The 15157-nt window shown below is 37.8% G+C and overlaps 1 protein-coding gene across 1 annotated transcript; it reads left to right on the top strand.

The window, feature by feature from the left end:
* The first annotated feature begins 1995 nt into the window (after positions 1 to 1995).
* Positions 1996 to 12111, top strand: frk (fyn-related Src family tyrosine kinase). Its single transcript, XM_053336643.1, has 8 exons — positions 1996 to 2570; positions 4742 to 4863; positions 6364 to 6527; positions 6658 to 6826; positions 7737 to 7895; positions 10279 to 10460; positions 10675 to 10840; positions 11014 to 12111. Exons 1-8 carry the CDS (start codon positions 2170 to 2172, stop codon positions 11220 to 11222), a joined length of 1572 nt encoding a protein of 523 aa, XP_053192618.1. The 5' UTR covers positions 1996 to 2169; the 3' UTR covers positions 11223 to 12111.
* Positions 12112 to 15157: the final 3046 nt, after the last annotated feature.

Below are 15157 nucleotides of genomic sequence, written 5' to 3'. Positions count from 1 at the left end.
CAGAATCAGATATATTCTGCCAAGATGCAGACCTAAAAACTTTTTCATTTCTCTATGCTGCAATTGGCCTTTTAAATATCTCTATGTTATTTGTACTTGATATTTATTGCTCACTGTTTTATCTGATGTTTTTTCCTTCATTCTCTTTTTTATTATTTCCTCTATTTACTGTTGTCTTTTACTGAAGGCTGTAAAAGACAATCTCTCTGGGATAATAAAGACATCTTGATCCTTGATCCTTGATACGAGATGATTGAATCTCTGTTTTTGTTATCTGTACACACCAGATGGAGATTTGCACTAAGCGCACTAAGCTTAGTATCACACGGTGGTGTAAAGTAACTAACTGCATTTACAACTGTACTGTACTTAAAAACCACCTTGAGGTACTTCTGTAACAGTATTTACATGTTCTACTACCTACTTTAAACTTCTATTCCACTACCTTTTAGAGAAAAATATTGTACTTTTTACTCTACTTCATTAACTTTGCAGCTTTTCAGATTAAGATTTTACATAAAACAACATGTGATGAGGTTTAAACCAGTGGTTGCAAGTCTTTATGGCCTGTGATCCCAGTGTCTATACAAAAATACTGTGCTGGGAAAAAATAATGTGTGACTGATGTGGTTTAAAATCCTTAAAACAACATCTACTTCACCTCCCTCATTAAAATTCCAGAATCTATGAATTATAAATATATTCAATTTTAGAAGTCTATGTCTCGTACTTCTCTGTAAAGTCCATCCTCAGTGTTTTACACTGGAGGCTTCACGTTTCCACATCACACTTGTATAAAGTATTGAATATTGGACCAGGATTGCCTTCCATACTAGTTGTTATGTCACAGATCATGCCTGCAGGCCTACCCTTTAAAATCCATCTTCACTTAAAAGTGTGTTTTCCGTCATGTGCCTACAGTTGGACTGTTGAACTCATGGAATCTTTTTAGAATGAGCCTTGCATTCTTCAGTACACTGTTCATTTGTTTGCCCTTTGTCTCACGGATGTTGAGACTTCACAACATTGATAGCAGAGCTCGAAGCCTAGGGCACTGAGCAACACCTATGCTTGTGGCCAAAACTGAGGATCTGGAGTCAAGGAGCATTTGGAATCATGGAAAATGTAGAAAGCAATCTAATTAATGTTGAATTGTTGGGTATTGAGGACTCTGGAGGTTACCCATTGCTGGATATAACCCATCGCTCCCTTATCTCGAATAACTATATCTACCCATGTTCCTCCACTCAGAGTCCATGTATCAGTGAAAAACTATGGATTTCACATTTGGTCTGAGGAGGTGGCATGTATCACACTGCAGTCCTCTTCCTTTGTGGTCAATCATATCTTTTAAATACAGCTGCCTCACCAAATTAAACTGTCATCACAAACTGTTTTCTGTGCCCTCAGACATGGCCTGTAAAGATATTATCTCACTTCCCTTTCCATTTTAGTGTTTTATGTTCTTCCTTCAGTTGTATGTAGTGTTGTTAATATACATCTGGAATATTGGTCTAGTGCACAGTGGTAGTATAAGAGCTTGGTGCTTCATTTGGGGAAGTTCTGAGGGGCTGGGGCTGGGGCTGGGACAGGTTTCGTTCATAGATTCCAATCTCCCAAAGGAGTGTTTTTCTACTCCTCTCCTCTCTTTTGTACTTTTTCTGAAGTGACTTTAGGGTTTTTCTGCAGTTCATCCACTTACAGGCACGATATGATATTTTATGAATGTTTGTGTTCTGGAGGAGAAGGGATTTTTAATGATTTCATAATTCTAAGAGTCATGGAAAAATCATGACTAATTTCCTATCCAACCTGTTTTCAAGTAATCAGCTGTTTATTATGATGATTATTATAACAGTTGCAGTTGTTCAACTGGGTCGCTAGAGGGCACTTGACGTCACACCACTTAACGTGAGCCGCTCCCCATTCCTGGACAGGTGCAGGTGGATTGACACAGGAGCCAAAATCTCTACCAGGAAACTAAAAGAGCGTGGCTGTTTTTTTTTAGTCGGCTGTGTGAGTAAATGAGTATTGAGGTCAAAGATTGCTGCTATCACATCCTGGGATTATTAAAATGACTGGTGTGTTTTATGGAATGCGGATTCTCCCAAACTATTTCCTTCTTCATACCTGATACAGAATGACCTGCTGTGATTGACGGAGCACACCATGGCGACTGAAATTAGTTTTTCTGCGTGTTGGGAGAGTTTTTTGAGATGTTTTAGAAAGTCAAACCAATCTGAAGATGAGAGCAAACGTCAGGATAAAAACATAACCTCCACTGTCATTCCAAACCCTCTTGCGCTTAAATCTGAGCCGGACTTTCATTTAAAAAGAGCCCTACCTGCGCTGCCTAAGGAGAAATTAGGGAGTTATTATACAGCCTTGTTTGATTACTCTGCTCGTACTGAAGAGGACTTGAGCTTCAACGCTGGGGATACTTTGGAGGCTTTGGATAAAAACGCTGGTGAATGGTGGTTTGCCAGAGCAATCACTGGGATATCAGTCAACAAACAGGGTTATATCCCTGCTAATTATGTGGCACCTGTGGAGAGTATTGATGCAGAACCGTAAGTCATCACCTCTAATGTCTATTTTAAAGGATTCATAAAGCAAACATCTTGTAACTAACTTGATTTTTGTTCTGTACTATGTGTAAAATGTTCAAGAAGCTGCTTACACAAGAAACTTTTCACATAGTTTTCCAGTCAACATATATAATCACTGTTGTTGTTTTTTGTCTAATTGACAGCTAATAGTTTTGGAGCACACTCTGACGAATATACAATTGTGAATTAACTCTCGATCAAGTTATTTTATGTTATACAAAAAAGAGCAATCATAAAATTTATTGTTCTGGTGAGTTCTGTGTTGAGAATTTGCTTACACAGGTTAATAATTGTCTCTGACCAGGAAGTGTACATACAGGTTAATAATTCCCATGAGGGACAGGCCCCAAAAACATCAACAGAGCATTAAAATCATTCTGTTGGCATAGCAAGGGCAATATATGTCCTTCAAACAGATAAAGAAAGCAAAGTTTGTCACTCCTTTTCATTTTGGTAGCAGATAGAAAGTCAAAGGTTAAGTAAGGCTTTTGACATGTGCAAAAAATATACTATAATATATAGTATAAGAGTGTTTTCTGTACTGCCAATATAAGAGAAAACTCATTAGATGTGTTCCCAACCTGCATTTCAATGAAACCTGTTTCCGCTCAGCTGTATGCAGGTTTTTCCAGTTTTGTTTACAATGATAAAAATAGTCTGGAGCAGTGAAGGCGTTGTGTCACAGTTTCAGGTCACAGACTTGATGGATGTGATGTAAGATAGAGGAGAATTAATGCATTGACGTAATGTAGGATGATGCCGCTTATCGCATCTCTGAAGACAGTCAGAGTCACAGACCGTGTGTGATGTTTAACGTCATCATGTTTCCATTTGTGTAAGTTTGATGAATTACCTGTAAGAGTTTCTGGAGTTGTGGATTGAGCTTTTGGCCGAATGTCACTGGCTGGTTCAGTTCAGCCCCCATTGACCCCACTCCCCCTATCCTAATGTGTTTATTCGTTTGTGGTCATTAGATTAAGCATTTAAGAGAACACATGCTGTCAGCAGACTATAGACACTAATATAATAATAATAATGATAATAATAATAATAATAATATTAGATAGAAAGTCCATTATAAAGCTGGTGTTAATCTATTCAGTTTTTATTGTTAACAAATCTGATGAAAAAACCAAACCATTGATGTGTAGCATTTTTCACTACTTTCTGATTTCCCAAGATTGTCTTTTCTCATTGGTTACTATTGAAGATAAATATACTGCACAGCTGGTTAGAAATGTATAGTTTATTTTTCAAAATACTAAACAGCTGGACATCGTAGTTCTTAAAGTTGCAGTGTGTAAGATTTAGTGACATATAGAGATGAGGTAGATAACAACCAGCTGAATACCCCTCCCCTTCCAAGTGTGTAGAAGAACCAATGATGACTGTGAAACTTTCCTAAAAATGCTCTCTAGAGCCAGTGTTTGGTCTATCTTTCTGGGGAAAATGGCTTTCTAAGCTAATGAAAAGACAGTTCTTATTTACATGGGATTTTACACTAATTAAAACATACTTCATTTCTGCCTAGTCCATTCTGCTAGATGCCACTAGATTCTACACACTGCACCTTTTAATGTCACAATTTTCAGTGGAGGATGAATCCACATTTGTTGCTCCAGTACATCTGGCAACAGGATGGTGTGTGTGTGTGTGTTTGTGTGTGTGTGTGTGTGGGATGGAATTAAAATAAACTACAGTGTGTTCATGGTAATGAGGATGCATGTCACTCAGCGTAACAGTGTGACTCACTGATGTGTTTTTATTAGTTTTTGGACAACAGTAGACCTCTATGACACATGATACATTTATTGTTGGTTGTGGTGTTTTCATTGGATTTGTTGACAATAAATAAATATGACGTGTTAATTTGAGGATATTGTGATAGGGTTGAAATGCAGTTCTACCAAACCAATTTGTAAGCAGTTAAATTACCACAAAATAATAGAAACCATCAGCCTTTGGGCACCCTGGTTTGCCTGGTTGTCTGAATCACATACAGTCAAATCTTCAATAAATTGAGATATTAAATCAGTAAAAACAATCATATTTTCCAGCTTTAACTTAAAATAATCTGAAGTAGTCGTATATTTGACCAGCCTCGTTTTCTTTGCTTCTCTTCTGGTTTGCAGATGGTATTTTCACGACACCAAGAGGCTGGATGCAGAGAAGATGCTGCTGGCTGAAGGGAACCAACATGGCGCCTTCCTCATCAGAGAGTGTGAAAGTCAAAAAGGAGAGCTCTCCCTCTCGGGTGAGTTAAGACGAGACTGTAGCAGCAGCTCCAGCTTAAAAAACACATTTTTGCAGAAACCAAATACCCTGTCAAGTAGATTTGACACCTTTCTTATTCATATGTTTCATATTTAATATTGAACTGAGAGTATGAAACTTTTTAGAAAGACAGAATAATCTTATTTCAAACAAAAAGTGAATGAATCTTTCAGTCTGCTTTCCTGAATTGCAAGCTTGACACAATTTACAAGTATCTGTAAAACTGCTGAGTCACTCTGACCTTATCACTCATCTCTGCTTGAGATGCTGTGAGACTGCAGACTTTCAAACTGTGGGCAGAAATAAGTTCCATCAAATAAAGGCGAGCAACAACAAGACACAAAAACAATAATCTAATAATCAAAAATAAGATGAATAAATTCAAAATATGCTACATGGGCTTCAATGATATTTGAAGAGTCATTGTTAATCCCTACAGCTATAATTGGAACTGAACTGAAACAGAACAGGCTTTATGTTTCATGATAATTATTTCACCTATATAATTACTAATAATCTCTTTGGTGCCATCATGTCTGAAGAATATTCCAAAAGCACTGCCTATAAATGTTGTTGTGATAAGTAATATTTTCCCAGACATCTCATGCTAGTTAACACACTGCTGGTTGTGTACTTCTCTGTCACAAAAACACACATTTCCTAACAGCCAGCTATTGTCCAGTGACTCACTCTTTCCTTCAGTCAGCTCCAATGATTGACGGCTTTAAGGTCATCAAGTTAGATAAATAAAAATAAAAGTCTCTGCTGCCATAAACACAGCTTGATAACTTTATCTTTTCGCTTTGGCCTTGCTCTGTCTATCATGACCAAATTCTTTCCAGGTTGATTCATTATACTCAGTTCATGACGTAATTCATTTCACAACCACTAAGTCCATGGTCATGCACTAGACTTCCATGTTAATCAGTGTATTTTCCCCTTTTGATAATTCTACACAGGTAGTTCAATTTAATCCACGATATTGATAGAGCAGTTATTGGTTTACTAAGATTGGCCAATATTTGACGTCACTCAATGTGGTATATAATGAACGCACAGTTAATTTAGGTTTCTGTTTATGGAAAATGTCCTTTGTTTCCTTCTTTCTTTCTACAGTTTCTTAAAAAATCTATTCTATTTCCTATTTCTAAATCAGTCTAATTCATTGTCACAAAATTCAGAAAAATCACAAAAGGGCAACATTCATTCTACAGCCAACCCTGGTTCTTAAAAAAATGACATTTATATGTTACCAAATTGCACCAGCGAATACATTTTGAAGAAAATGTAATGCATGAATTACATTTTCTCTCAACATAATTACTTATTAATTATAATTTTGTATTAGTTCCTTTTTTAACTAATTTGATATTTTTCAATTCATCTTTATGTACTGTATATGTGTACTGTAATATTTGAGGCTACATTACTGTATGATTACATCAGCAAGTCAAAAGTCACACTGGATGTTGTCTTTCAGTGCTGGACAGCGGGAAGGTGAAGCATTACAAGCTGAAAAAACTGGAAAATGGTAACTACTTTGTGTCGAGGAGCAGGGATTTTGAAACACTGCAGGCGTTAGTGCAACATTACTCCCAACAGACAGATGGCCTCTGCGTGCGTCTGGTTGAACCATGCAAAAAGGTAAGGTCTTTGGTCAGTTCCACTCATTTATACTGTATAAAGTCATTGTGTCACTTCAGTAAATTTGGTGTTCCATCAGCTGAGATCTTATAGCCTTGCTCACAAATAGTGTCTCTTCCTGTGTGTCTAGATGGAGGCTCCACAGACTCACGGTCTGTCCTACAACACAGTGGACCAATGGGAGATTGACCGCAAATCAGTCCAGCTGCGGGAAAAACTGGGAGCTGGTCAGTTTGGGGAAGTCTTCCAGGGCCTGTGGAATGACAGCACAGCAGTCGCAGTGAAGACCCTCAAACCTGGTACGCATCTCACCTTTCATCCAATGGCAGAACCTCTAATGCTTACTTCTCTCTGGCCGAAGGTGCTGAAGATACTTCTGTTTTTTTTTTGTGTAGCACCAATCCAGAAACAGAGCTTTTAAAAGAATACAAAATAAACAAAAATGTATTCTGAACATGTCAATGATACAAAATCAGTAAAATGTGAAAGTTAATTAATTGCACATCTGACTAGTATGGTTTGCTTTTTGCTGGCTCAAGTTGAGAACACATGAAATTACGCAAACAAAGCTGTTTTTGTAAAGATTTGTATTAAGAAAACCTTGTATAAAACAGAGCTCTAAGACCTTTACATTACCAATACTGTAAGCTCTCAGAGATATCTACTCACTTTCTGGACACCTCAAAGTTTCTTCCTGTTAAATGGGAGTTTTTCCTTGCTACTGTCGCTAAGTACTTGCTCATGGAGGAATGTCTGGTCCCTCTAAAATAAGGAGTACGATCCAGACCTGATTTATGTGAAAAGTACCTCAAGATAACTTCTGTTGTGATTTGGTGCTATATAAATAAATTGAAATGACACAGGTTTAAGGTGAAAAGCAAAGTGAGAGATTGCATAGAGTTCCCAAGATGACAGATGGTCAATGTTAGGTCTCAGAAGTGGGGGGAATCAATGAAGTAACAAAAAAAAGAGCAAATATCAGTGTGCAGTATATATCAGTGCCTTACGTGGAACTACTCTCTGGAGACTGAAAATGTGATCGCTGTTATTTGTCTTCGGAGCAGTTTCTAAACAGATGACTGTAACCATAACCTTTGTAGTGAAGCAACATGTTACCCAGTGCAGACACCAACAGAGGTGTATATCACTAATCACTCTGAAACAACAAAGTTTGGCAGCTAACATTCCACCAATGTTTGACTGTCCTAGGTACCATGGACCCCGAGGACTTCCTAAGAGAGGCTCAGATGATGAAGAAACTGCGGCACCCCAAGCTGATCCAGCTGTACGCCGTCTGCACCTTGGAGGAGCCCATCTACATCATCACAGAGCTGATGAAGAACGGCAGCCTGCTGGAGTACCTCCAGAGTAAGGCGGCACCCACTTTCATCTACACACATGATTATTATGAGCTTTTATGAAAAGATCAGAGTCCATCACTGCTGGTGCTGCTGCCGGTCTCTGCAAATAATCTGACAACATGTGGTAAAGGTCAGGCTGCTGTACAGAGAGTTGTGTCAGGGCAAAAGAACCATTTCACACCCTATAGTTTGTCCTTATTTCTATTCTACTTCAAATGGTTTATCTTTTATATTAGATTTTAGATTGTAATACTTAAAACCTGTAAGGGCCAGATGGAGTTGAATGCTTATATTAGACAAATTATAGAAAATATTGACCAGGCGAGGCTCTGCAGTCTAGTTTTACTTTAATAATTCAGATCAAAGTCTGTGACTGACTGAGATCTTACTGATGTCTAGTTAGGAGTCTAGCTCGCTCTGCTCTGATGCGTATTAATGTTATCCTTGCTGTATCTTTTGGTATGAAACTAGCATGACAAGTTGAGATCATGTTGAGGAAGAGAATTGTTTCAATTGCTTGTTTTTACAGCCGGTTAGTGTCACTGGTAAGTCATCTTGTGGTGATCATAGGTTTCTGCTGTAAGTGTCTGCTTGCAGAGTAGCACATAGCACACAACATTACATTTATATTACATTTATACACTCATTAAAACATACTTATAATTATTATATTCCATTTCTGCCAAGTCTGTTCCACTAAATGTTACTAAATTCTACACACTGCACCTTTAAGCATGACCAAATGTCAGCCTGCACCACATGTCAAATTCATCACAGACGGATATTAAATAAGTCTGACTGATGGCTGTAGCTTTGTAGTTAAGGTGGCATTGTCACCATTTCCTCTTTTCAGATGTCATGTAAACAATAGTAATGAAATTAAACCAGTACATTGAAATACTCTCTTTCTATTCTGACATATGTGCAATACAAACAAATAAATCTAACCGATGGAGAACATTAGTTCCTATAAAATGATGATAATAATTATTTTAAAATAGCCTCTCCAATCTGAGGATTTTATACTCCTTTGCCATATATGAGGGTTGATTGAATATCTTTGGGCTAAGAACTGTTGGTTGGGTAAAACAAACAATTTCAATATGTATCTGTTGAATGGACTTTTTTTTTTTTTTTTTTTTTTTTTTTTTACAAATTTCTGGAGGTTTATAATTGTTAGTGAGCAGTATGATGTTACAGTAACAGAGATTCCTGGATGGACTTCAGCTTCATGACTACATGACCGCTACATGGTTGTCTCACCAATCCCTGTTTTTTCCAGTGTTGCTATATAAACAAATCAATACATTGCAGTACAGAAACAATCAGAGTGGAAAGTGTTTAACCCTGACAATGATCAGTATTTTGACTGAAGACATTTTTGTCTGCTCACTTTCTGACCTTATCTGCTTGCTGCAGCACATGTACAGTAGCATTCACCTTGTAGACAGATGTGCTGCGCTGTAGTGTGAAAGATGTAGTGTCACTTCCAATCGGAGCGACGGTCACTTTGAAGAGCAGTCATGTGGAATTGATGTCTGCAGCCCTGTATTAGTCGGTATGGTGGCCCACATTGGCCATAATTCCCCACACACCCTGCTATTGTAACATCTCAGAAAAGGTTACAGTATAATGCACACATTTCTTAACTTCCTTGTGCAATTGGGCAACTTTTGAGGCTTGGAGTCACTGCCTGCTGCGCCAGGATGTTTTTCCAGACTCATTAATGCAGGAAACACACAAGCAGAGCTAACACTATTAATAAATGACCCCCTTCCAGTAAGTCAAAGCACTGAGCCAGCATGCATGATACCAGGACCAGTACAACTCTGTTTGACTGACATCTCACTGATTCCGCTGTCAGCTCCATCACACCCGTTGTGCCTCTGTTCACACATAAAGACTCAAACAGCAACTGTGCCCCTGATTCATTCTATATACTTATTCTAAGCACACACTACATTATCTGCAGTTATTACATTATGGGTTTCTACAAGGCTTTAAATGAAAAAGCCATAAATCTATGCTCCTTCATTGTCAGTACAGTCAAGAATAATGCTGCTCATAATAAGGCTTTAAATTGATGTGAGGCTGTAAAAAAAAATGGAAAAAATCCCCTAAAAGTTCATAAAATACCTCTAAAGAAAATGAACAAAGCAGTTTGACCCTGTTCATGTTTAATAAGATTTGTCATCTTGCCATAATGGGTGCAAAAGGTCATGGAGTGGCCTGCCAACTTCCAGCCAAAAAAGTTAATAGAAATAAGTGGGAATGTGTTGTCTTATAGATAAATGAAATTGCTCTGGAGTCAAATAGGCCAAAACATCTTCTTACTTTTATAGTCATACTAAGACTGTGACTCACTGTGTGGCTGTGTACTCTGATTTCAGAGGACAAGGGTACCACGCTGGGTATCTCTGACCAGACTGAGATGGCTGCGCAGGTGGCAGCTGGCATGGCTTACCTGGAGTTACAGAACTACATCCACAGAGACCTGGCAGCCAGGAACGTGCTGGTGGGCGAGAACAACGTCTGCAAGGTTGCTGACTTTGGCCTGGCCAGAGTCTTCATGGTGGGTTTTACACTGTGTACATTACTGGATGTAGCAAGCATCATAGTTCCATTGATTCATTTTTTTAAAAATGTAAACAGATGTCTAAAAAACTTTTGTATGAACTCATCATACCCTTGTCCCCACACACAAATCAAATATAGCTCTAATGTCTGGATATGTCCTGCCATGATAGAAAAGTGCTGATTAGCTGTATTGTCTGTCATGTTTCTAGAAAGAGAATGAAAATGTGTACGAAGCTAGAGAAGGCACCAAATTCCCCGTGAAATGGACTGCTCCTGAGGCCATCCATGATAACAAGTTCACCATCAAATCTGACGTTTGGTCCTTTGGCATTTTATTGTACGAGATCATGACTTTTGGCCAGATGCCTTACCCAGGTAAGACTTTCATCAGCCAGATTCCCTGGGATTTACAAAAAAAATTGGTAACGATACATTGAAGAACTGTCCAAAAAAAAGTCAGACTTTGATTGTTCTATGAATTATGTAGCTATCAAGGTCTCAAAACCCTCAACATTGTTAGATTGATAATCCCTCTGTTGTTCTTCCAGGCATGACAAACTACGTGGTGGTCCAGAAGCTTTCCCAGGGCTACAGGATGACTTGCCCCCCAGGTTGCCCTAAAGTCATGTACGACATCATGACGGACTGCTGGAAACAGAACGAACAGGACCGGCCCACATTCGAGACCCTGCAGTGGAAGCTGGAGGACTTCTTCGACCTGGATGTCACCTCCTATGACGACGCCGCCGGTTATTAGTGCAACAACCAAGGTTGTGACACATGGAAAGAAAAGGAACTTTAAAAAAACAAAAAACATTCTGTTGGCACCGAAACAAAATCAAAATCACTTGAATCCAAACATGGACACTCATTGATGTTTCTATGAAGTAACAGATTCTAATATAATTTGAGATTCCACTCTTTGTGGTTGAATGAAGGATCTGAAATGTTTTGATCTTCTTGTGATCGAATACTGTAACTATAACTGTGAGGAAGCTTGTACTATAGTAACAGTCAGTTAGGACACTCCTTGTTTTTCTTTGACAACTGAATGCACTTTCAGACAGGTAGTATATGCGTCTAGCCTAACTTTTACAGCATGCTTGACTGGAAGAGGCTGCTTTCAACAGAGGCGGAAATCTGCTCATCTGGACGAACCAGTTTTTCTTACATTTGCCATAGCAGCATAGTGAGCATTCTTTCCATTGCTTACCTTCCAAGGTGTTCTCTGAAAATACCTGAGAGGATTTACAAGACATGTTCACTTACAAGCCCAAGAAACTGTGAGGGATGCTGAGTGAGTAGAAGGTGTCATCATCCGTGATTGCAAATGTATATGGTATTAACATTATTCAAAGGTAGGTGACTGTTTTAGACCCCAGTAGCCAGAGGTGTCCATTAGATGAAAGCACAATAACATTATCTCCAGTTCTTTTCTTCCATAAAAACAATTCCACTCTAGAGTCAGCGCCATGTCCTCCATTACATAATCAAGCTTTTTGATATTAAGCTTTTGTCTTCGTGCCACTCCTACAACTGCTACAAAGAGAGCTAAAAACAAAGAGCAGTCAGGTTTGTAAAGAGCAAACAGTATTACAGAGAGAAAAAACACTAGCTAGTGCATATTGTGTCCATGAATGATTTTAATTCATGCATACAGACTACTCAAACCTGTTCTTGAAATTATAATTTGCCGTCATCATTTATACATTACGATATCAACATTTGATTAAAAAAGTTGCATGGTTTCAAGTCATACTTACCTTTTTAACAGTGCAAAATGTACAATGAAAGTTGTCAGGCCATCTGTTCTACAGCATCTGAGTCACTTGGATTGACAGATATATGGTTGTACTTTGGTATTTCCCTATTTAAAGAATGTTGTTTTAACTTTTATACTCTGTTTAAATCTGTTTAGAGTCACGTAACATTGTGCTTTGTTTGTTTGCACACACAAATTAGGTCATACGAAAGACCAAATTATGAACTTGAGAGCACAGTTAATTTCTTTTTGCACACTATCCTTAAGACCTGCTAGGCTTTGTGTGCTTGGTAGCCCATGAGCCCCATACGGCCCCCAAATCAAGTCCTGACAGCTGTATTGTAGCACACCTAAGAACACCTACAATGTGCTCACCCATATCTGCTTGCATAGCAGTGTACATTTAGTTGAATGTCTTATTTATGTGGGACCTGCAGTGTAACAGATGGATGACTGAACTATGTTGTGAAGCTGGACTTACTGTTCTCCGCCTCTTTTTTTTTTTTTTTTTTAATGATTCTGTTAAAGTTGACAAGTTGCTGTTAGATCTGTGAGGACGTTATGCCTGATCATCAGCAGCTCTAACATTGAAAAGACAGATGTTGACTAATCAGACAGTCGTATTTAACAAGTTGAATCTGATGGATTGCCATGCTCTGATGATTTTGTATGTTTTTATTGGTATGAACAAAGTCTTATGGAAATGTTTATATAATCATACTGTATTTTTACGTGATTATCCTTTTATGTATAACACAATTAAATGAATTATACTTAATATGATATTTCTCTGAGTATTGGTGATATTTCTCTTTGAAATTGTAAATATGTTTGTTTTTTTTCCCAGTCAGGTGTCCATATGTACAGTGAAAGAGGTTTTCCTCGTGGTAATCATTCCTCCTCTTCATACAAGCTATTAAAAGATTTCCTTCAAATGCACTTTCTAGTATCAAATTCCCTCTTTGTGTTTCCTCGGACAGTGTTTCCCTGTTGAGCTGTGTGGGAAGTATTGCAAATTGCATTGTAAGAGCATTATGAAGGGAACTTCTAATGGTCAGCATGAACAGGAGGAATGATTATGGCAAGAAAAACAAGTTTCTGTGTTCATTTGCTCCTGACTGTTGTCTTAGGATAGACTTGAAAAATAGTGAATTTCTCCTCTAAGTAAATCAACATCAGGGTTAGACTACAGATGAGAATAATAAAAAAAAATATGTAATTACAAAAACAAACTAATTGAAATGTGTAATAATGAAAATTAGAATACCAATAAAAAATAGGAATTTAAAACAAACTATTGAAGCTGAAGTGTAAAACAACAATCTGCTACATTTCAGTTAATCAAATATGTAAAAAAACAAACAAACAAAAAAACAAAAAAAACATTAACCTTATTAGAATTATATTGGCTTGGTGGTAATAGTATCAAAGTTTAGGTGTAATTCCCACAACTGGCCACACAGTGGTGCTGACACTCCTAGATAGACTCATGCATCAAGTATTCATCCTCGTAGCTCACTGTGACCAGGAAATTCACTTTGTGTTCCCTAACTAAAACCAGTCATCTGTGCCTATTTAACATTCAACCTTTTGTGCCAATGTAACTGTAACAGCTGTTTGACTTTCTGTCTTAGCTGTCTGATATGTGATATGTTTTTATGGACTTACCCATAAACTTGATGATATTTAAGGTTGCCTTTAGTTACACTTCCCATATTCTTGAGGTGTGTCCATTGCCAGAAAATAAATAAACTAAATTAGGATATCCTCTATAATTTCCTGCACTTCTCTCCAGTCACATGACTGGATTTTATCAGGAAGTGTCCATATGGGCTGTGGATCAGATGGTTTCTTGGAAAAGGTTGTTAAGTAGCACTTAAGTATGATTTGAGGGTCAAAGGCCATATTGACACAGAGCAGCAGTAATGGCGCTGATGGTGCATTTTCTTCCTCCTTTTCTTCCTCCTTCCTCTTGACACAATGTAAATTATATCAATGTAAAAACAGAATTTGAGGCGTTTCTATATGAGATAAAATAGATATTGCACACCATAGGAAGATATGTGTGTTACTCTTTAGTCCCACACTGAGGTCATGTTACACCAGAGAAAAATAGTTTGTCAGCCTCACCTGTATGCTGGCCCAGCTGTATTAGCATGATAACATTAATATTTAGCATACAGTTTTGTACTTGTCATGCAGTTACAGTTGTCCTTGACATCCCCCACTGTGCTTTTTTAGCATGACCTATACACCGTACTAATGTACTATGTTGAGCTTATTCATCTGCCTAATTTCTGGTAGGGACAGTGGGTATATGTCCCTACCAGATCATTAAATAATTCATTAATTAAAGCAAATATCATCTTCATTGGTTCCCTCACATTCCCACTGGATGAGAAATAGTGATGTTTGTTTTTCTTTATTGTTGTTGAGCCCTACCAGGGAAACACTACTTCACATATTCTGTAGTCCACATAATGCAGTAGCAAATCCAGAAGTTAGAAACTTTTTTTTGGTGTATGGACCAGCCGAGAAATTCATATTGGACTGAATTGGTGCCATTTTTGATCCAGCTCTTATCCATAATTGTGTCGTATGCTGGCCAGCTGGCCTCACCCAGCAAATTGACATATAATGTTAAGTGAAAAACTAATAACATTGAGTTATTTTGAAAGGTAGAACTTTACAATTATAGTTAAACATATTCTTTTTTTAATGTCTACTATTTGTTGATGACCTTCTGCTTTATGTACACATGCACAGACAACAACCACTTATCCACCAGCTTTTGGAGGCGACCAACATTATTAAAACAATATTGCACTTTTCTAGTCTTTGATGAAATAAAATGTGTGAATATTAAACAGCTGTATGCCTTCACAGACAAACTGATAGACATATAGTTTTTGTTTGTTTTGCTTCTCTGT

This window comes from Scomber japonicus, chromosome 17 (genome assembly GCF_027409825.1).
Source record: "Scomber japonicus isolate fScoJap1 chromosome 17, fScoJap1.pri, whole genome shotgun sequence".
Lineage (NCBI taxonomy): Eukaryota > Metazoa > Chordata > Actinopteri > Scombriformes > Scombridae > Scomber > Scomber japonicus.
This window is presented reverse-complemented; position numbering and strand designations above follow the sequence as displayed.